This window comes from Nicotiana tomentosiformis, chromosome 1 (assembly GCF_000390325.3).
Source record: "Nicotiana tomentosiformis chromosome 1, ASM39032v3, whole genome shotgun sequence".
NCBI classification, from domain to species: Eukaryota; Viridiplantae; Streptophyta; class Magnoliopsida; order Solanales; family Solanaceae; genus Nicotiana; species Nicotiana tomentosiformis.
The window spans coordinates 27,557,799-27,579,227 of record NC_090812.1 but is presented as its reverse complement, the minus strand read 5'-3'; the positions used below and the strand labels follow the sequence as shown (position 1 = coordinate 27,579,227).

The 21,429-nt window shown below is 40.9% G+C and overlaps 1 protein-coding gene across 4 annotated transcripts; it reads right to left on the bottom strand.

The window, feature by feature from the left end:
- Positions 1–489: 489 nt before the first annotated feature.
- On the bottom strand, positions 490–5,170 carry LOC104102949 (uncharacterized). 4 transcript variants are annotated; one of them, XM_033657898.2, is made up of 9 exons: positions 4,510–5,170; positions 2,772–3,299; positions 2,582–2,647; positions 2,223–2,389; positions 1,992–2,139; positions 1,809–1,905; positions 1,341–1,714; positions 1,125–1,229; positions 490–1,037 (listed from the first exon to the last, which is right to left on the bottom strand). In XM_033657898.2, the coding sequence occupies exons 1-9, from the start codon at positions 4,651–4,653 to the stop codon at positions 732–734; spliced, it is 1,935 nt and encodes a 644-aa protein (XP_033513789.1). In that variant the 5' UTR covers positions 4,654–5,170; the 3' UTR covers positions 490–731. The 4 variants fall into 4 exon arrangements, with proteins under 4 accessions (XP_033513789.1, XP_009609100.1, XP_033513791.1 ...); XM_009610805.4 differs by having other exon boundaries at positions 1,809–1,902; positions 4,510–5,168; XM_033657900.2 differs by lacking the exon at positions 4,510–5,170 and adding an exon at positions 3,962–4,445.
- Positions 5,171–21,429: the final 16,259 nt, after the last annotated feature.

The following is a 21,429-nucleotide window of genomic DNA, read 5'->3' as shown; positions in this document are numbered from 1 at the left end:
TCTCTACTAATTGAAATAAAAATATATAAAAAAAAATAAGAAAAGAAAAAAGAAGATTGTATACAAGTTCGGGGGCAAGAGGATTGGCATTTGGGAATGGAGGAAAATCAACAACGACAACCACTACTAGTGGGGTCCGGAGAGGGTAGTAAAATATACCCAGACCTTACCCCAACCCCAGAGGTATAGAGAAGCTATTTCCGGAAGACCCTCGGAAGAAAATCATGACCTAGAAAGTCAGTTATACGCAAAGATATATCTAACAATTAATCAAAATACAATACGATCGTTTATTGCACTAAAGTGGATAATTGAAAATGTAATTCGTTATTAAAAGTAAAATGCACCTAAAATACTGTGAAGAAAGAATTTGGTTGAACTAGCTTAAACAAGCTGCAAAGAAGGGCATTTGGCATAGCTTACAACAGTGAACTATAATTCCAAGTGTCAAACTAACAACTCACTAATCAAATGTTATGCACACCAAAGTGAAAATAACTACTGGAAAATGACCAACACTTTGCTTCATATTACAGAAAGAGCGGATACATATCTGATTTAATGGAGAGGACTAAGGAGGCAGACTAAACTAGCTTTACTGGTCAACTTAACAATTAAAGATTTGAAAGGGATAATAGAATGGATTCAATCTACCTTAGCATGTACAAAAAACACATTCATGAGACCACATATGACAATTTCTAGTTCTCTACATCATTTTATCAAGTCATCTAAGTTTTGCCACATCCTGGACCTCCTAGTGTGAGAACCACTCCTTCAAGTTCACTTCTTTGCTTTGCATCTTTGTCTAGTTGAGATGATCTCATTAGTGATGTTGATCTTCTAACTGGAACCTTCCCTAAGCTCTGTCGTCCGAGTTCTGGAACTTGCATTTGCACCAACTGCTGAGTTTGCCTTCGACAAGCTACACTTACATGGTTTACGTGTGTGTTTGCGTAGTTGACACCAATATTCTGTCCTGGAGAGGGTGAAGGATTCTGACCTAGGACGGGTCCTCGTGGTAATAGATCTGGTGCCTTGTTTATAAGAAGCAAGTGAATGTTGAGTTTGACTACTTGATAATTTAGGTTAAAGTGAATGGTATAAGAGGTGTGTGAGCTTACCGGAGCAAACAGAACACCTCGAAAAATCTTTCCATTAACAATGGCAGTCATTAGATAACCAGAATCAAATGCTCCATCAACTTTTCCCCGGATCTCAGCTCCAATCTGAGTAATATATATACAGATATTAGGTTCTTATTTAATACAAAAAAGGGAATACTACAATGAACTGTAAAATGACCAACAAAATATTGCCAACTTGAACGGCATATTTACCAAGTTATGGAATCGTCCGGCCTCCAAGGATTGGCATTGCATTTCCTGCTTATCCATAAGAAGGGCAGATACATGTCCTGAGTTTGACGGATTTAATTGTTCTCGAAATAAGTGCATATCACGAGGATTCCTTGTTATGACATTCTTCGGGTTTGGCGGGCAATTGTGAGGGGTCAAATGTTGCTGTCTTGCTAAGAGAAACCGTTCTGATGCAGTTCCAGAACCGGAATGTGGCTTAACAGAGCTCATTTCCGGATCAGATTGGGACGGAGGTGAACGCTGAGATAGAGAAGGAGACTGATCTTCCGGCTCTGACTCCAGATTAAATATGTGTGAATTGTTACTCATTCTTCTCCTCTTTGGATGCAATGTGTCTTCCGAAATACATGAAAGTTATAAGTTAGTCATGCATAGTTCATTTCTTGAAACTACTTGCTGCTAACATGACAAAATCATTTCATAACCTACCAGAACTAAAGCGAAAAGCTGCTTTTGATACGAATTCAAGTTCTTGAGATCCCATTGCTACTATATCTTCCTTCCTTCTCCTACATATAGCTTCCTGCTAATCCAATTAAAAATGAATCAGATATTTGATCTTAAATTGTTATAAATTCATAGGAAAAGAATAGAGATTTTGGTCTTTTGTACCGAGCTATTGTCTCTCTCTCTCAGAAACCTTTTCTTATCATAATGACTTGTATTTCTGCCACCAGAAACGCCGCTATTCCCATTAGGATGTTCTACTCCAAACTGCAAGATAAGCAACTCATTGAGCGGCCGCTCATCCTCACCGCAACTGCAAGGTACACAAAATGCAAAGATATAAAATCAACTGAAATTGAACAGGAAAGAAGGGATCAAAACTGGTAAAAGGCTCACCCTCCATAGATTACAATATCCGTGTTCCTGGCAGCAGCAGTATGAGAAAATCGCCCCTGTGGTTTTTGTCCCATAACATCAAGCTGAGTCCAAGAAGAATTTGTCACATCAAGAACCCAAACATCATTGTAGTACTTCTTGTCTCCAACTCCACCAATCACATATACCTGTAAAGCACAGCATTGCAAGATCATTCACAGATAATTGCTCAACTAGAATGAAGGTTCAGCACAACAGTTGAACGTGCGTTTATACAAGCACACAATTATTAGTAAGGGGAAAAAATCAACAAAATTTCACTCCATACTAAAGCAAAGTAACTATTTACAGAAAGACTACAGACAGCATCAGTTACTTGCCTTTGACCCAAAATTCACAGAGGCATGACCTGCTCGAGCACCAGGTGAAGATCCAAGAACATCCAGCTGGTAAGAAAATGAAGTAACCATCAGCTTACACAATCTTTAGATAATCTTTATCTCGATATCCAGACTGTGAATCAAAAATCTATATGAATTAGAAAGGAATCATGAAGACTGAAGCTAGTACCTTTGACCACATTAGTGTATCCATATCAAGCACATCGACATCACCTTGATATCGGTCACCACAATCTCCACCATATATATAGAGCCTATTACCGATTGCAACAGCACTGTGGCTATCCCTGGGAATAGGCATCTCACCCCTCACTTCGGGAGATGTCCACTTCATACTTTTTAGGTCCAAAACATGTAAATCGTTCAAATAGTTCCCCTCGCCTTCACCGCTACCACCAAAAATCACTATTTTATCACCACCAACTAGAGTAGCCGTGTGACTTTCACGCGGTGAAGGCGGAATGCCTTGGCATTCAAGTTGAGTCCATTCTTGGCTCCTGATATCCAATACATGGAGATCATTGACCTTCCTTGAACCATTCGTACCCCCAAATACGACCATCCTGTGGCCAACAAGAACAGCACTGTGGCTGTCTCTTGGCCCTGGTCCTTGCCCTGTCGTCACAAGAATGCTCCAAGCCATTGCCTCAAGATTTAGTACAATTACATCGCTAAAATGTAAACCACCACGACATCCCTGAAATATGACTTAATTGAATTAAGTTATAAGATTGTAACGGAGAAGTTATGTAATATACATATAACATTTAGCAGCTTAGTTTCTGAGTCTATAAAAAACTGCTAGAATATATCAACCAATTAACAAATAAAATTGTCTAGACATATGCTGATGAACATATTAACACTGCTATGGATCACTTAATTTCTCTAGAACAGAGAATATCTTCTTTATCAAACACATGTCAAACAGGACCAAGACATTTTCAGCCTAGTGGAAAGCTGTCTTCTTGATAAATCTTAACGGATTAAGTTTCACCTACCAAAAGATGTTTTGTTTTGGGCAACATTTAAGTCCCAGAACAACTGTTGAAGAACAGTGGAAAAAAATAAAAAATAAATAGCATGATCCTCCTGTTCAATATCTAGACAAAAGAAACATAAGTAAATATATATATATATATATATATATATATATATATATATATATATATAAACAAATATAACAAAAAAAAACATCTTGTGAAAAGTTTGACATCCTCCCCCCAACCAAACAATGAATATTTGCATGAAAGACCAGTTTTTGTAGTTCCAATTTTTATAAAGTCCAAAAAACTGAGTTACGAAACCTTTTTAAAAAATTATCATTAATAAATGTAAAATAGTCATGTAAAACTCAACTGAGATGAAAAGGCCTTGTCCAATTTTTACTTTGAATGGTCATGAACATCAACAAATTCAAACACTTGCTACAGAAAATCACTATTTTCTAGGTTGAAAACGAAATACAAAAGAGACAAAACTGAAAGTAGAAAAAATTCAATTCTCCTTCGTTTTATATTCCCTTTCCGTTCTTTTGCTTTCTTGTTGCTTTTCCTGGAAGAAGAAACAAGAAAGGACCATATGCATGCATCTATACACCAATTTAGTTGAGCTGATTTATCAACATTAGGACAACAAAAAACAAAAGAGGAGTTATAATATAGGAAAACAAAAAGGACAGCTTTAGAAAGAGTAGCTGCTAATAACCAAAAATAACCATACAGTAACATGAAGGAATGAAAGCACGGCAAAACTAACTCAGAAATTATTCAATCCACAACATCCTCTCTGGAATAGGAAAATACAGTTCCAACCAATATTTTTCAAGAAACAAATATAGAAAGAAGAAAGACTTACTATTATCAAACTTATAATAAAAGAATTCATGAAAAATATTTTCAACTTACCCCGAAAACATAAACAAAGCCATTAGAGTAACAAGAAGAATGACCCCATCTTTCAGAAGGATGAACACCCATCACCTTTGGATATAACCACATTGCCTTCTTATTCTTCAGATATTGTACTACTTCTCCACCTAAAGATCCCATTTTGTATTTCGCTCTCTATCTCTTTCAGTTCAAGAACTTCAAAATATAATGGAGGAAAGAAAAAAAGATAGGAATAATAAATGAATATAAGAAAGGAAAATTAAGGGGGGGGGGGGGTAGGTAGTAGCTAGATAGGGGTCAAAGAGGACATGAAGAAGCCAAGTAACATATCAACTATCAATGTCAATATAGACATGATATGATGGGCGCTTTCACGTCCAAATCACTGTGACACCAACACCAACAGAAGACAGACGCCGTGAGTTAGTGAGTGAAAAGAATATTACTACTCCACTATACTAAGTAGTTTTCGGAAATTATATTTACTATAGAGTACACGCTACTTCAAATTCCATATTCTCTCTTTCAGAAAAATGGAGAAACAATTAGAAAGAAGAGAGAGATGAATCTTTTTCTTTGTTGTTTTCCACGTCTATTGCTTATTTGTTGTGTTGTTTACTTGTGGTCTCTTTACCTTTTTCACTTGTCTAACTGAAAATGATGAAGTTTGGGAGCCTTGGTTTGTGGGAATTGATGGCAAGGTCTTTACGTTTATTTTGGTTTAACTTTTGTGCACAATTTTTTTTACTACCACATCATTTAAAAAGATAATTATAAATACACGTTCATATAATTATGAAATTAATGTAACACATAAATTCGACAAGTTACTTACCATAATATAAAAGACAGCATGTTATATTAAACTTCCATTATGTATAGTGTCCGGGGCAACCTTAAAATATATTGATGATGTAAGATTTTTTTTTTTACATAACAAGAATACATAAATTAAATCCATTTTAGTTCAGGACAGCAAAGCTTTAGAGAAAGTGGAGAAAGAGCATTTTTGTTTTCTCTTTTTCTTTTTCCTTTTTTTCTTTTATTTGCGTTTATCTTGGTGATGAAGATAATCTTGGGATTGATGGTCGCCATGATTTTTACGCAAACCCAATTCTCAAGGTAGTTTTTTTTTTCTGGTTTAGTGAAGTGGATCTAGAGAAATGTCCCTTCTCAAGGTGTTTGTGGCCAACTTAGGGCTTCGTGCGGTGTTATACTAAAACTGAACTGTGCAAATTCTTTCTTTAGTTTTGGGAAATGGGAATGGTGCTGTTCCCCTCAAAAGTTTCCAAATTTTCTCTACATTTGCATCTTACTCTTCTCTTTAATCGAGTAGAACTTGTACTAATAATAACAAATTTTTAACTTCTCTTCACCAGTAACTTTCTTCATTTTTTTAATACGCAAATGAATAACAATATTATAACCGTAAAATATGTTAATATTTAATAATCGCAACACGCGAAATCCAAAAGAGAAACACTAGACCTAGATACAATAATCTCGTTTGTTATCAAAGAAAATGATATTCATAAAGAAAAAATAAATATTTGTCACCCATTAGCATTCATTGAAGAATATTTTACAGCATTAAGTGCATGGTGTTACAGAGAATACGACATTCACTGTCTACTGTTACACATTCTTCAATGGCCCTCGAAATTGTCATTTAAAGGGACTTGATCCTATGACATTGTTCCATTGATATAACTATAAATAGTGAGCTCAACCATCATTGTAAGCGATACAAATTTTCTAACAAGCTATATTCTATCAAAAGCTCAATAACATTTTACTTTCTTGCTTACTTATATTACTCTTACTGCCTCCGGAAGCTCTGAACCCCGGACTAAGATATCAAGGCTAAGTCTTACATTTTTGTCTAATTCATTTATCATTTTAGGGTCAAATCGATTCGCTTGAAGTACGTATAAATTCAACTGTACCGTTTTATGGGTAAACAGTTTGGCGCCCACCCTAGGTCTTAGACAGTTGTGTAATTAAATTGATCCTTGCATCTATTACAAACTTATTTGATTCTTTGTTCTTAGCAAAAATTATTTAAAATGGCAGATAACGATGTCAGCATCGCACACAACATTGAGGCCTAAGGAAATCAGCCTCAGTACGAAGATTCCATCAGTGATACCCGCAACGAAGGGGATGAGGCCACGCCGGTTCATGGCGGGTAATATCCACGACATGTTCGAGAGGCAACTCTTAATAATACTGAAGACGAGCACATCATTGAAACAATACGGATCCCGAGGGAGCAGCAAAAGGCCATTATGGGCCATCTCTCATGACAAGATCAGGTAATGACGGATTTAAGAAAGGCGTTGTCGGGTGCTTTCAACAACGCGAATGGACGAGGTCCAGTTCCTCCCGGTGCTCTCACAAACCAAACAACGCAGAGGGTCGATAAGAATACCCCGATGGGCGAAGTCGGGTTTGACAAGGCAGGAGGAAACAGTAGCGGATCTGGTAACAACAATGAGTATGATCCCTTTAAAACTGAGCTCATGTGGTTTATGAAGGAAATAAACACCTGAATGGATCAAATTACGAGCGCACCACCAGTATGGAAAGGACCATACTCGAAGAAGTACACCCAACTGTCGTTCAAACTAAGCGCGACACCAGCGTTGATCCCGAAACGGTTCAAAATGCCAGATGTGTCGAAGTACGATGGGACTTTAGATCCGCAAGAGCATATCACCACCTATACAACGGTGGTGAAGCGGAACGATTTGGCTCTGCACGAGAATGAGCCAGTCTTATTGAAGAAATTCAGAGAGACACTCACGAAGGGGGCCAGACATGGCATTCACTCTTGCCTGAGCATTCCATATATTCCTTTGAGATGCGGATTCTTTCATTAAGGCTCATGCCGGGTCCAGGAAGGTGTAGGCCCGTAAGGCCAACATATTCAGGATTGCACAATGAGGGTCCAAATTGTTGCGAGTCTTCGTGACCAAATTCCAGAAGGAAAGAATGCTGCTACAGGCCGTACCAGACGAATAGGTCGCAGAAGCATTTACTATGGGTTGAATATGAGGAGTTCTAATGCTTCTCGAAAATTGAAAGAAAGTCTACTCGAGTTTTAAACAACATGGGCAGATGTTCACAGCCGGTACGAGTCAAAGATAAGAATTGAAGATGATCAGCTCGGCTTCTGACATCAACCAAGGGTCGAGACCAGAAGAAGAATAAATAGAAGTCAATATATGATTTCGAATCAGATCGACGGTCTTCAAGGGGTCGATTTATGCCCAATGAACAAGCCGAAGGAAACTGTAGAGGCTTCTAGTCGACGGATAGATTCGCTATCAATAGGAGAACTGATCACGACCGGAATAATAAGTCGTTGCAAGATAAGGAGGCATCAGGCTGTCGAGATTCCTCCTATCCCAAGGTTTCCGAGTACAACTTTAATATCAGCATAGTGGAGCTAGTGTCAGCTATGAGGAACATCAAAGAGGCACGATTCCCAAAGCCATTGAGATCAAATCCGAGTTAAAGAGATCCTAATTTATGGTGTGAATATCATAGGACCAATAGTCACCGGATAGGGACTGTCGGCATCTGCACGAAGAGGTGGCGACATTACTAAAAAACGGTCATCTCAGAGAATTTTTAAGTGACCGGGCTAAAAATAATTACGGCCGCAATCGTGATAATGCACAACCTTCAAAAGCAGGAGAAGAACCCCTGCGCTTGACGATCAATATGATTTTCAGGGGTAACATGATTAATGGCGTGACATTCTCAGCGGCAAAAAAGACGAAGGTGTCAGTGACCCACAGCAAGAGACTCCGGGAAGTCGCTGAGGATGACATTACTTTCACGGAGGAAGACGCATATGGGTTGTTGCTGCCGCATAACGATGCATTGGTAATCTCTTTAAATGTCCTAGAATTTGAAATTAAACGTGTTTTGGAGCAAGCTCAGTTCACCGGAAGCATCATTCCGGCCACAAAACTCCTCGTCGGGTTCAACCTAGCAAGTGTGACAACCCGAGGAGATCCTGCTGCCCACAAATACCGGGGGGTGACGAAGATGACCCTTTTCGAGGTGGTGGATGGGGGTATAGGCTATAATGTTATCCTTGGGAAATCGTGGTTACACGAGATGAAGGTTGTGCCATCAACATATCACCAATTGCTGAAATTCCCAACTCCCGAGGGAATTAAACAAATAAGAGGCGACCAACCGGCAATAAGGGAGATGAATGCGATATCAGTTTTCAGTAGCAAAGGGAAGGAGCATGCGACATAGCAATTATAGGATTCGGCGCATGTTCCCGAGCCGAGGGAAGTCAACCAGGGGGGAGTCGTCGTAACCCTATCAGGTACCAAGATATTTTCAGGTACCGGAAGAAACAGATGTAACAAAATCCATGGCGGAAGAACTTGAACAAGTCGCATTGTTCAAAAAATTCTTAGAGAGGAAGTTCCACTTGGGGATAGGACTACACCCCGAGCTCAGGTCGGGATTTATTGAATTTTTTAAACTTAATGTCGATTGTTTTGCGTGTTCGTATGTGGATATGAAATGTATCACACCAGAAGTGGCCGTGCACAAACTAAGCCTGGATCCCTACATCCCTCTGGTAAGACAGAAAAATCGTTCTATTGCCGAGGTCAGGAATAAATTCGTTAAGGAAAAGGTAGTTCACTTGCTTGATATTGGTTCAATCCGAGAGGTAAAGTATCATAACTGGCTAGTCTACGTAGTAGTAGTTCCAAAGAGGAATAATAAGTTTCGCATGTGCATAGACTATAAGGATTTAAATAAGGCGTTCCTAAAAGAATTATTCACATTGCCAAACATTGATCAAATGATTGATGCGACGGCCAGGCACGAGTTCATGAGTTTCCTCGATGCTTACTCTGGGTACAACCAAATTAAGATGAACCTGTAGGATCAAGAAAAAAACTTCGTTCATAACGTACTTTGGCACATATTGTTACAATGTGATGCCTTTCGAGCTAGAGAACACCAGAGCCACTTATCAACGGCTCATAAACAAAATGTTTGAAAAATAAATAGGGAAAACTATGGAAGTTTACTTAGATGCTTTGCTGGTTAAGTCTTTGAACATGGGTGACCATTTGAAACACCTGCAAGAGACCTTCTATATCTTAAATAAACACACATGAAGCTTAACCATAAGATGAATGCATTCGGGGTCAGCTCCGGTAAGTTCCTTGGATTCCTTGTGTCGCAAAGGGGAATCGAGGTTAACCCAGATAAAATTAAAGCCATGGAAGGCATCCCAGGCCAACTATCAAGCATAAAAGAGGTTCAAAGGCTAACGGGGAGACTGACCGCTTTGAGCAGATTTATTTTTCGGTCTTCGAAAAAATGCCATCATTTCTTTCCACTTCTCAAAAAGAAGAATAACTTTGAATAGACATCGGAACGTCAGCAGACTTTGAAGGATCTGAAAAGGTATTTGTCAAGTCCTCAGTTATTGTCAAAACCGGAGGAAGGCGAACAACTATTGATTTACTTAGCAGTCTCGGAGCTAGCGATAAGTGTTGTTTTAGTCTGTGAGGACGAAGGTATGCAATCTCTTATTTATTATGTAAGTAAAATTTTGACGGAAGTAGAAACTCGCTACCCACATCTGGAAAAATTGGCCTTAGCCCTCGTAGTCGTCGCTCGGAAGCTAAGGCCTTATTTCCAATGTCAACCGATAGTTGTGATGACCACTTTTCCCTTACGGAATATTCTTCATAAACCAGAACTCTCAGGTAGGCTGGCCAAGTGGGCCGTCGAAATGAGTGAATTTGACATAGAATATAAACCTAGAATTGTGATTAAGTCACAATTTTTGGCTGACTTTGTGGTCAATCACAGTCCGAGACTTTTGACTAACAAAGAAGCAATGATAGTGTCGGAACTGACATCAGGAGTTTGGACCTTGTTCACGGATGGAGCTTTCAATGTGAATGGGTTCGAGCTCGGCAAATTGTTAACCACGCACTCGGAAGAAACCCTGAGGCAAGCCATAAGAAATATTCCTCTGACTAACAATGAAGCGGATTATGAATCTTTGATTACAGGGCTCGAATTGGCCCGAGGACTGGACTCCGAGGTCAAAGAAACCAAATGCGACTCCCAATTGGTAGTAAATCAGGTCTACGAGATCTTCGAAACCAAAGAGGAATGCATGTAATAATACGTAATGAAATTCTAGGTTTTGCTCACTCGGTTCCGGGAATGGTCAATAACACATATCCCGAGTGAAGAGAATGCGGAAGCAGATGCACTAGCCAATCTTGGATCATCCACAGAGATGAAAAGATTGGACTCTGGTACGGTCGTACAACTTATGTATTCGGTATTGGACGCGAAAAGCTATTACGAGGTAAACGCGACCAATTTGGTCTGGGACTGGAGAAACGAGATCATTGATTATCTCGAGCACAGAAATTTGCCTAAATATCCTAAGGCATCTCAAGCGATGCGCACTAAAACAGCTCGATACAACTTCAAGAGAGGTCAATTGTACAGAAGATCTTTCCAAGGCACCTCGACCCAATGTTTGGAAACCTCTGAAGCTAATTATGTTATGCGAGAAGTCCACGAAAGGATTTGCGGAAATCACTTAGGCGCGAATTCATTAGTATTAAAATTAATTAGGACAGGATACTACTAGCTTCGGATGGAACAAGACGCTAAGGCTTATGTTCAAAAATGTGATAAATGTCAACGCTACGCATCGTTGGTACATCAACCGGTAGATCCATTGCACTCAGTTTTATCACCATGTACGTTCATGAAGTTAGGGATAGATATCGTCGGACCACTGTCACCGGCTCCTGGTAAGGTAGGATTCCTTTTGATTTTAACTGATTATTTTTCTAAGTGAGTTGAAGCAGGTACTTACCAGAAGATCGTCGAACATGAAGTGGTAGAATTCTTGTGGGAGAATATAATCTGCAGATTTGGGATACCAAAAGAGATAACTTGCGACAACGGACCGTAATTTATAGGCGCAAAGGTCACAAAGTTCCTTGAAGACTTGAGGATCAAAAGGATCACATCATCACCCTATCATCCGAGCGCAAACGTCCAAGTAGAATCAATAAACAAGGTGATTATACAAAATCTCAAAACAAGATTGGAAGCGGCTAAAGGTAAATAGCCCGAAGAGTTGCCAGGAGTACTATGGGCGTACCGAACAACGGTCATATCGAGCACGGGAAGACTCCTTTCTCTCTTGTGTACGGATCAGAATCCCTGATCCCGGTGGAAGTAGGAGAGCCTAACCTGAGATATTTCTAGGCAAACGAAGAAACAAATAATGAAGCATTGTTGGTCAATTTGGAGTTGCTGGATGAACGCAGAGATTTGGCACATATCAGGATGGCAACCCAAAAGCAGAGAATAGAAAGTTATTACAATCTAAGAGTCAACCTCCGTCATTTCAAAGTAAGAGACTTGGTTTTAAGAAAAGTAACTCAATGCGGGGAAGTTAGGTCCAATATGGGAAGGCCCCTACCGGGTTTCAGCTGTAACCGAGAAAGTGTCATACGAGTTAGAAAATCAAGGAGGAGAAAAGTTGCCAAGCAACTGGAATGTGGTACACCTCAAGAGATATTATTGCTGATCAGCCTCGTCTATACTAAAAGTATGTGCTGCACTCTTTTTTCCTTCGTCAAGTTTTTATCCCAACTAGTTTTTCTGGCAAAGTTTTTAATGAGATTAATTGCAACCGAAAGCATACGACCATGAAAACTTCATCAAGATAAATACGACATTTAAATAACAAGGCATACAAGCAAAGAACCACTACGTAGCATTTAGATAGTTTTTTGCTCGATAGTAAAGTACATATCGGGAAGTTGTAATGACCCGACCGGTCATTTTGAGTTTTACAACTCCGCTCCCCCATTTACTGCTCAATTTATACTTTACAGTTGTTATGTGACTTGTCGAGGTGATTGGTTCGGGTGCGGTGAGGTTTTGGAATGAATTGGAACACTTAGTTCCAAGGTTTAAAGCTTAACTAAAAATAGTGTTTGGATGTCAACTTATATGTAAATGATCGTGGAATAAAGTTTTGATGATTCCAATAGCTCTGTATGGTGATTTTAGACTAAGGGGCATATCTGAAAAATTATTTGGAAGCCCGCAGTTAAATTAGGCTTGAAATAGCTAAATTAAAAATTTAAGTTTAAAAATTTGACAGTGGAGTTAACTTTTTGATATTTGGGTCAGAATCTAATTCTGGAAATTTAAAAAGGTCTGCTATGTCATTTATGACTTGTGTGCAAAATTTGAGGTCAATCGAACATGATTTGATAGGTTTCGGCATTGAATGTAGAAGTTAAAAATTCATAGTTTCATTAGGCTTGAATTGGGGTATGATTCGTGGTTTTAGCATTGTTTGATGTGATTTGAGGTTTCGACTAAGTTCTTATGATGTTTTTGGACTTGTTGGTGTATTTGGTTGAGGTCCCGGGTGCCTCGGGTGAGTTTCTGATGGTTAACGGATAAATATTTAGACTTGGAGTGTTGCTGGAAATTTTCTGATATCAGTATCTGGTTTCCTTCTACGCGATCGCGTAAGAAGGTCTGCGATCGCGTAGGCTTAGCTGAGGTAGTGGAAAAATTGTTCTTCGCGATCGCGTGAAGATGAATGCGATCGCGTGGCTGTGGGATTTTGTGATTCGCGAATGCGTGGCTAAGGACGTGTTCGCATAGAGGAAATGGAGAAGAACTGGAGGTCACGCGTTTGTGCTTCGCGATCGCATGGACAAGTATGCGATTGCGAAGGTCTGTGAAGTTGAGTTTCGTGATCGCGTGGACAGGTCCGCGATCGCGTAAGGTTAAAATTGGTCTGGGGCAAACTGTGTTTCGCGATCGCGTGAGATTGTCCGCGATCGCGTGAGATTGTCAACAATCGCGTAGAGCAAATGTCTGGGCAGAGAGTTTAAGTTCTGAAATTCCATTTTTAACGAATTGGAACTCGGAAAGAGGCGATTTTTGAAATATTTTCAAGGAAACAATGAGGTAAGTGTTCTTAACTCAATATTTGTCAAAATACCCGAATCCATGATTATTTTTAAGATTTAATCGGTGATTTAAGTTGAAAAATTGTGAAAACCCTCTTGGTTTAATTTGAAGATTTGAGGGCCGAATTGATGTCGGAATTTGGTAAAATTTGTACGGTTGGACTCGTGGTTGAACGGACATTCATATTTGATAACTTTTGTCGGGTTCTGAGACGTGGACCCCCACGGGTAATTTTTGGGTGCAATTTCGGGTTTTTGTTGGAAAATTATATTTTCATATGGAATCAATACCTATAATTTGTTTGACTGAATCGAATTATTTATGGCTAGATTTGAGGCGTTTGGAGGCCAATTCGCGAGACAAAGGCATTGCAGAATAAAAAAATTACACGATTTGAGTTAAGTAACATTTCTAAATTTGGTCTGAGGGTATGAAACCCCGGATTATATGTTATGTGATTGGTTTTGAGGTGACGCACATGCTAGGTGACGAGTGTGTGGGCGTGCACCATAGGAATTGTAACTTGGGCAATTCCAAGGATCCGTGTAGTTGAATAATCTGTTGATGTCCGTATATTTTACCACGTATTAGAGAAATTGAACTATAAATCATGATTAAACCATGTGTTGACATTGTTGGGGACCCACAGAGATCGTGTACGTGTTGAATTATATGTTAAATTACTTATTTGTACTCAGTCACGATTTTACTTGCATATTACATCCTAGTCTCTATTATTCATTATTGATGCATCATAACATTGTTGTTTGGGCTGCTTATCATCATTTACGAGAGCCCGAGAGATTGGGGAGGTTGATGACTGAGTGAGGCCGAGGGCCTAATTGTGAGGATATTTATGGGATCAGTCTGCACGTCGTAATATTTTATTGATTTATGCCAAGATTGGCTTGTTATAGCTTGGATAAAGGAAACCATCCGAAGTCTGTATACACCCCCAGCGAGCGCAGGTACCTACTGAGCGCGAGTGTCGAGTACCGAGTGTTGAGTGATTGAGAGGAAAGAGTAATTGTGAGAAAAGAGTGATTGTGAGGTTTAAGTGAATGGGAGGACTGAGTGACTGCTGCTCTGAGATGATGCATTGATTTCATTATTGTTGTATTTCAGCTGTCATATATCACTGTTTTGGAAATTTCTGAAAAATATTATTTTTGTTTAAGTCGAAATTGATATGAAATTACTGTGGAGTTTTAAATGTTGAACTTGAAAGAATGCCTACCTTTTTATGTTGGAAAGTATTGTATTTGGACTTAGCTGTGAAGCTCATCACTCTCTTCAGTTCTTTATTTAGTATTGTTACTTTCTGAGTTAGTTGTACTCATGCTACACCCTGCACTTCGTGTGCAGATCCAGGTGATCCTGGACACAATGGGTGTTGATTCCTTCGCACAACTTGTTTTTCAGAGATTCCAATGTAGTTGTCGTGTTCTGCAGACCTCAGACTATTATAGACCGTGTTTTCCAGACTGGTGATGTATAGATGATCATGTACTCAGTGACACCGGGTTTTGGGAGTGTATTTAATTTCAATATTTATGGAATTTTCTCTTAAACTTAATTATTATGTTTTCAGTATTTAAAATAAATTGTGGGTTATTTTTGTTATCGGCTTGCCTAGCATCGAGATAGGCGTCATCACGACAGGCGTGATTTTTGGGTTGTGACAAGTTGGTATTAGAGCATAGGTTACATAGGTCTCACGAGTCATGAGCAGGTTTAGTAGAGTCTTGCATATCGGTACGGAGACGTTTGTACTTATCTTCGAGAGACAGCCAAACCCTTAGGAAAAATTTCACTTTCTTGTATTCTATCGTGCGAATTTGTTGATTTAGTAAACTAAATTTCTATTATTCTATTCTCTCACAGATGGTGAGGACACGTACTACCAAATCGGACGGTCAGCCACCAGTTAGGGCCGTGAGAGGTCGGGGCTGTGGTAGAGGCCGGGGCCGAGGTAGAGGTCGAGGTGTAGCTCGTACAACAGTTAGAGCAGCACCTGTAGTACCACCAGTTGATCCACCTCAGGAGCAGATTCCAAATATAGTTGAGCCGGTGAGACCAGCTCAGGAACTAGCTGTGCTCATTGTGATTCCAGGCCTTCAAAAGGCTTTGGCCCAGATATTGACAGTTTGCACTGGCCTTGCTCAGGTAGTTTCGGCTCATGCCGCACCAGCAACTTCTCAAGTAGGGGAAGGTACTCATACCCCTGTTACCCGTACTCCAAAGCAGGTAGTGCAGAGACTTCAGATACCGGGGCACTACCAGCCCAGTCGGCTACAGCTGTTCAGGCCCCGGTAGTCCCCGATATGGCAGATGATGAGCAGAGGAGACTTGAGTGATTTGGTAGGCTTCAACCTCCATCATTTAGCAGTGCTTAGTAAGAGGATGCTCAGGGATTTCTGGATAAGTGCCAGAAAATGCTTTGGACGGTGGGTATTTGGGAGGCTAGTGGGGTCTCGTTCACTACTTTTTTGTTTTATGGGACTTCCTTCAGATGGTGGGAGGCTTATGAGAGGCGCAGGTCGGTCGGTGCAGTACCACTTACATGGCAGGAGTTCTATGTTCTCTTTTTGGTAGAGGTTCGTGCCTCAGTCTCGCAGGGAGGAGCTGCGCAGACAGTTTGAGAAGCTTCGGCAGGATGACATGTCTGTCACCCAGTACGAGATGAGGTTTTCTAAGTTGGATCGTCACGCAGTTTGGTTGGTTCCCACTTATAGGGATAGGATTATGAGGTTTATTGATGGCCTCACATACCAGTTGCGGTTACTTATGACTCGTGAACGGGTATCTAGTGCTACTTTTGACGAGGTAGTTGACATTGCTCGGAAGATGGAGGTGGTCTGTAGCCAGGAGCGAGGAGCGAGGGAGTCCAAGAGGCCTCGTGGATCGAGCGGTTTCAGTGGTGTTCCTTCAGGGGGTCAGTATTACCACGGCAGGGGTCGTCCTTACAGATACGCTCAGACATGTCGTCCAGTTCACCGTGGTGCATCATCCACCCATTGTTTATACAGTTCTTATCAGGGTCAGTCATCTCTCACTGCCCTTTCAGCCTAGAGTTCGTCCTCTGCTCCTTCAGTTCAGGGTTCATTTGCACCGGATACTTCTAATGGTTATTCTGGTTCTCGGGGCCCGATTCAGTCCCCACCATCACCAGTATCGGGGAGTTACTTTCAGTGTGGGGAGTTTGAGCATATGTGGAGGCAATGTCCTCATCGCCCGGGAGGTCCACTGCAGCAGTGGAATCAGACCATGACTTCAGCTCCAGCTACTTCGCCACCCGCCCAGCCAGCTAGGGGTGGGTGTCAGTCAGCTAGGGGTCGCCCAAAAGGGGGAGGCCGATCAGTTGGTGGTCATGCCCGATTCTATGTTTTTCTTGCCAGACCAGATGTTGTTGCTTCATATGCAGTAATCACAAGTATTGTCTCAGTGTGCCACAGGGAAGCTTCTATATTATTTGACCATGGTTCTACTAATTCGTATGTATCATCGTATTTTGCTCATTATCTGGATATGCCTTGTGAGTCCTTAGTTTCACCTGTTTGTGTATCTACGCTGGTAGGCGATACTATTATTGTGGACCGTATGTATCAGTCTTGTATGGTAACTATTAGAGGCCTGGAGACTTGAGTTGATCTCTTATTGCTCAGTATGGTTGATTTCGATGTAATTTTGGGTATGAATTGGTTGTCTCTGTGTCATGATATTCTGGAATGTCACGCAAAAATTGTGACGTTGACGATGCTGGGGTTGCTGAAGGTCGAATGGAGAGGTTCTCTAGATTATGTTCCCAACATGATAATTTCTTATTTGAAGGCCCAACGTATGGTTGGGAAGGGGTGTTTGTCATCTTTGGTCTTTGTAAGAGATGTTGATGCAGATACTCCTACTATTGATTCAGTACCGGTCGTGCGAGACTTTTCAGATGTATCTCCTGCAGACCTGCTGGGTATGCTGCCAGACAGGGATATTGATTTCGGTGTTGACTCGGTGCCTGGCACTCAGCCCATTTCTATTCCTCCGTATCGTATGGCACCAGCTGAATTAAAAGAATTGAAAGAGCAACTTTAGGAACTTCTTGATAAGGGGTTTATTAAGCCTAGTGTGTCAACTTGGGGTGCACCGGTTTTGTTTGTGAAAAAGAAAGATGGTACTATGCGGATGTGCATCGATTACAGGTAGTTGAACAAAGTTACAATCAAGAACAAGTATCATTTGCCGCGCATTGATGATTTATTTGACCAGCTTCGGGGAGCAAAGGTATTCTCCAAAATTGATTTGAGATCCGGGTATCACCAGTTAAAAATTCGGGATTCGAATATTCTAAAAATGGCATTCAAGACCCGTTATGGTCACTATGAGTTTCTCGTGATGTCTTTTGGGCTGACCAACACCACAGCAATATTTACGCACTTGATGAATAGTGTATTCCAATTGTATCTTAAATCATTTGTCGTGGTATTTATTGATGATATCCTGGTGTACTCACGTAGCTAGAAAGAGCATGCACAATACTTGGGTATTGTATTGAAGAGGCTGAGAGAGGAGAGACTTTATGCAAAATTCTCTAAGTGTGAGTTCTGGCTTAGTTCGGTGGCATTCTTGGGACACATAGTGTCCAGTGAAAGGATTAAGGTGGATCCGAAGAAAAAAGAGGCAGTTAAGAGTTGGCCCAGGCCATCTTCAGCTACTGAGATGCGGAGTTTTCTCTGCTTGGCTGGTTATTATTGTCACTTTGTGGAGGGTTTCTCGTCTATTGCATCGCCTTTGACTAAATTAACTCAGAAAGGTGCCATGTTCAGGTGGTCGGATGAGTGTGAAGAGAGCTTTCAAAAGCTCAAGACATCTTTGACTATATCCCCAGTATTGGTGTTGCCTACAGGTTCAGGGTCTTATACTGTGTATTGTGATGCATCGCGTATTGGTCTCAGCTCAATGCTGATGCAAGAGGGCAGGGTGATTGCCTATGCGTCCAGACAGTTAAAGGTACATGAGAAGAATTATCCGGTCCACGACCTTGAGTTAGCAGCTATTGTTCATGCCTTGAATATTTGGCGACATTATTTGTACAGTGTCCATTGTCAAGTTTATACCGATCACCAGATTCTACAACATCTATTTAAACAGAAGGATCTTAATTTGCGACAGCGGAGGTGGTTGGAGTTGCTTGAGGATTATGATATCACCATTCTCTATCATTCTGGAAAGGCCAGTGTGGTGGCCGATGCCTTGAGTCGTAAGGCGGAGAGTTTGGGCAGCTTAGCATACTTACCGGTAGCATAGACGCCTTTGGCCTTGGATGTTCAGGACTTGGCCAATTAGTTTGTCAGGTTGAATATTTTTTATCCAGGCCGAGTCGAGTGTTGGCTTGTGTGGTTTCTCAGTCTTCTCTTTATGATCGTATCAGAGAACGTCAGTATGATGACCCCCATCTGCTTGTCCTTAAGGACACTGTCAGTACGGTGATTCCAAGGAGGTCACTATTAGGGATGACGGTGTATTACGGATGCAGGGCAGGCTATGTGTGCCTAATACAAATGGTTTGCATGAGTTGATTCTCCAGGAGGCTCAAAGTTTGTGGTACTCCATTCATCCAGGTGCCGCGAAGATCTATCAGGATTTGACGCAGTACTATTGGTAGAGGCGAATAAAGAAAGATATAGTTGGGTTCGTAGCTCGGTGTTTAAATTGTCAACAGGTGAAGTACGAGTATCAGAGACCGGGCGGATTGCTTCAGAGACTTGAAATTCTGCAGTGGAAGTGGGAGCGTATTACCATGGACTTCGTAGTTGGGCTCCCACGGACTTTGAGAAAGTTTGATGTTGTTTGGGTAATTGTAGATCAGTTTGTACTACTTATTCTTCGGAGCGGTTGGCTAAGATTTATATCCGCGTGGTTATTCGCCTACACGGTGTGCCAGTGTCCATCATTTCAGATTGGGGCATGCAATTTACATCACAGTTTTAGAGAGCAGTGCATCGAGAATTAGGTACACGAGTTCAGTTGAGTACAACATTTCACCCTCAGACAAACGGACAGTCTGAACGCATTATTCAGATATTAGAGGATATGCTACGCACTTATGTCATTGATTTTTGGGATTCTTGGGATCAATTTCTGCCAGTGACAGAGTTTGCTTACAATAACATCTAACAATCGAGCATTCAGATGGCTCCGTATAAGGCTTTATATGGGAGACGGTGTCGGTCTCCGGTGGGTTGGTTTGTTCCGGGTAAAGCTAGACTATTGGGTACTGATTTGGTTCAGGATGCTTTATAGAAGGTTAAATTGATTCAGAAGCGGCTTAAGAAGAATGGGGAGAAGGTTCTGTTCAATATTTCGCCCATGAAGGGTGTGTTGAGGTTCGGTAAGAAGGGCAAGTTGATCTCTCGGTATATTGGGCCGTTTGAGGTACTTAAGAAGACTGGAGAGGTGGCTTATGAACTTGCATTGCCGCCTAGTCTATCTGTGTTCATCTAGTATTTCATGTATCTATGCTCTGGAAGTATGTCGGGGATCCGTCTCATGTTTTGGATTTCAGCACAGTGCAGTTGGATGGTAATTTGACTTATGATGTGGAGCCGGTGGCCATTTTAGACCGGCAGGTTCAAAAGTTGAGAACAAAGAATATAGCTTCAGCGAAAGTACAGTGGAGAGGCCAGCCAGTCGGGGAAGCTACTTGGGAGACTGAGCGGGAGATGCGGAGCAAATATCCACACCTATTTGAGACTCCAGGTATAATTCTAAACTCGTTCGAGGACGAATGTTTGTTTAAAGGGGGAGGATGTAATGACTCGACCGGTCGTTTTGACTATTACAACCTTGTTCCCCCATTTACTGCTCAATTTATTCTTTGAGTTGTTATGTGACTTGTCGGGGTGATTGGTTTGGGTCCGGTGAGGTTTTAGAATGAATTGGAACACTTAGTTCCAAGGTTTAAAGCTTAAGTTAAAATAGTGAGCGGATGTCGACTTATGTATAAACGACTCTAGAATAAAATTTTGATCATTCCAATAGCTCTGTATGGTGATTTTGGACTTAGGAGCGTGTCCGAAAAATTATTTGGAAGGTCGCAATTAAATTAGGCTTGAAATGGCTAAAATAGAAATTTAAGTTTGGAAATTTGACCGGGGAGTTGACATTTTGATATCGGGGTCAGAATCTAATTATGGAAATTAGAAAAGGTCTGTTATGTCATTTATGACTTGTGTGCAAAATTTGAGGTCAATCGGACTTGATTTGATAGGTTTCGGCGTTGAATGTAGAAGTTGAAAATTCTTAGTTTCATTAGGCTTGAATTGGGGTATAATTCATGGTTTTAGCGTTGTTTGATGTGATTTGAGGTTTCGACTAAGTTCGTATGATGTTTTTGGACTTGTTGGTGTATTTAGTTGAGATCCCGGGTGCCTCAGGTGAGTTTCGGATGGTTAACGGAAAACTTTTTAGACTTGGAGTGTTGCTGGAATTTTCTGATATATGTATCTGGTTTCCTTCTACGCGATCGTGTGAGAAGGTCTGCGATCGCGTAGGCTTAGCTGGGGCAGTGGAGAAATTGTTCTTCGTGATCGCGTGAAGAGGAATGCGATCGCGTGGCTCTGGGATTTTGTGATTCGCGAACGCGTGGCTAAGGTCGCGTTTGCGTAGAGAAAATGGAGCAGAAGTAGAGGTCACGCGTTTGTGCTTCGTGATCACGTGGACATGTCCGCAATCGCGTATGTCTATGAATTTGACCTTCGTGATCGCGTGGACAGGTCCGCGATCGCGTAAGGTTAAAATTGTTCAGGGGCAAACTGTGCTTCGCAATCGCGTGAGATTTTCCGCGATCGCGTAGAGGAAATATCTCGGCAGAGAGTTTAAGTTGTGAAATTCCATTTTTGACGAATTGGAGCT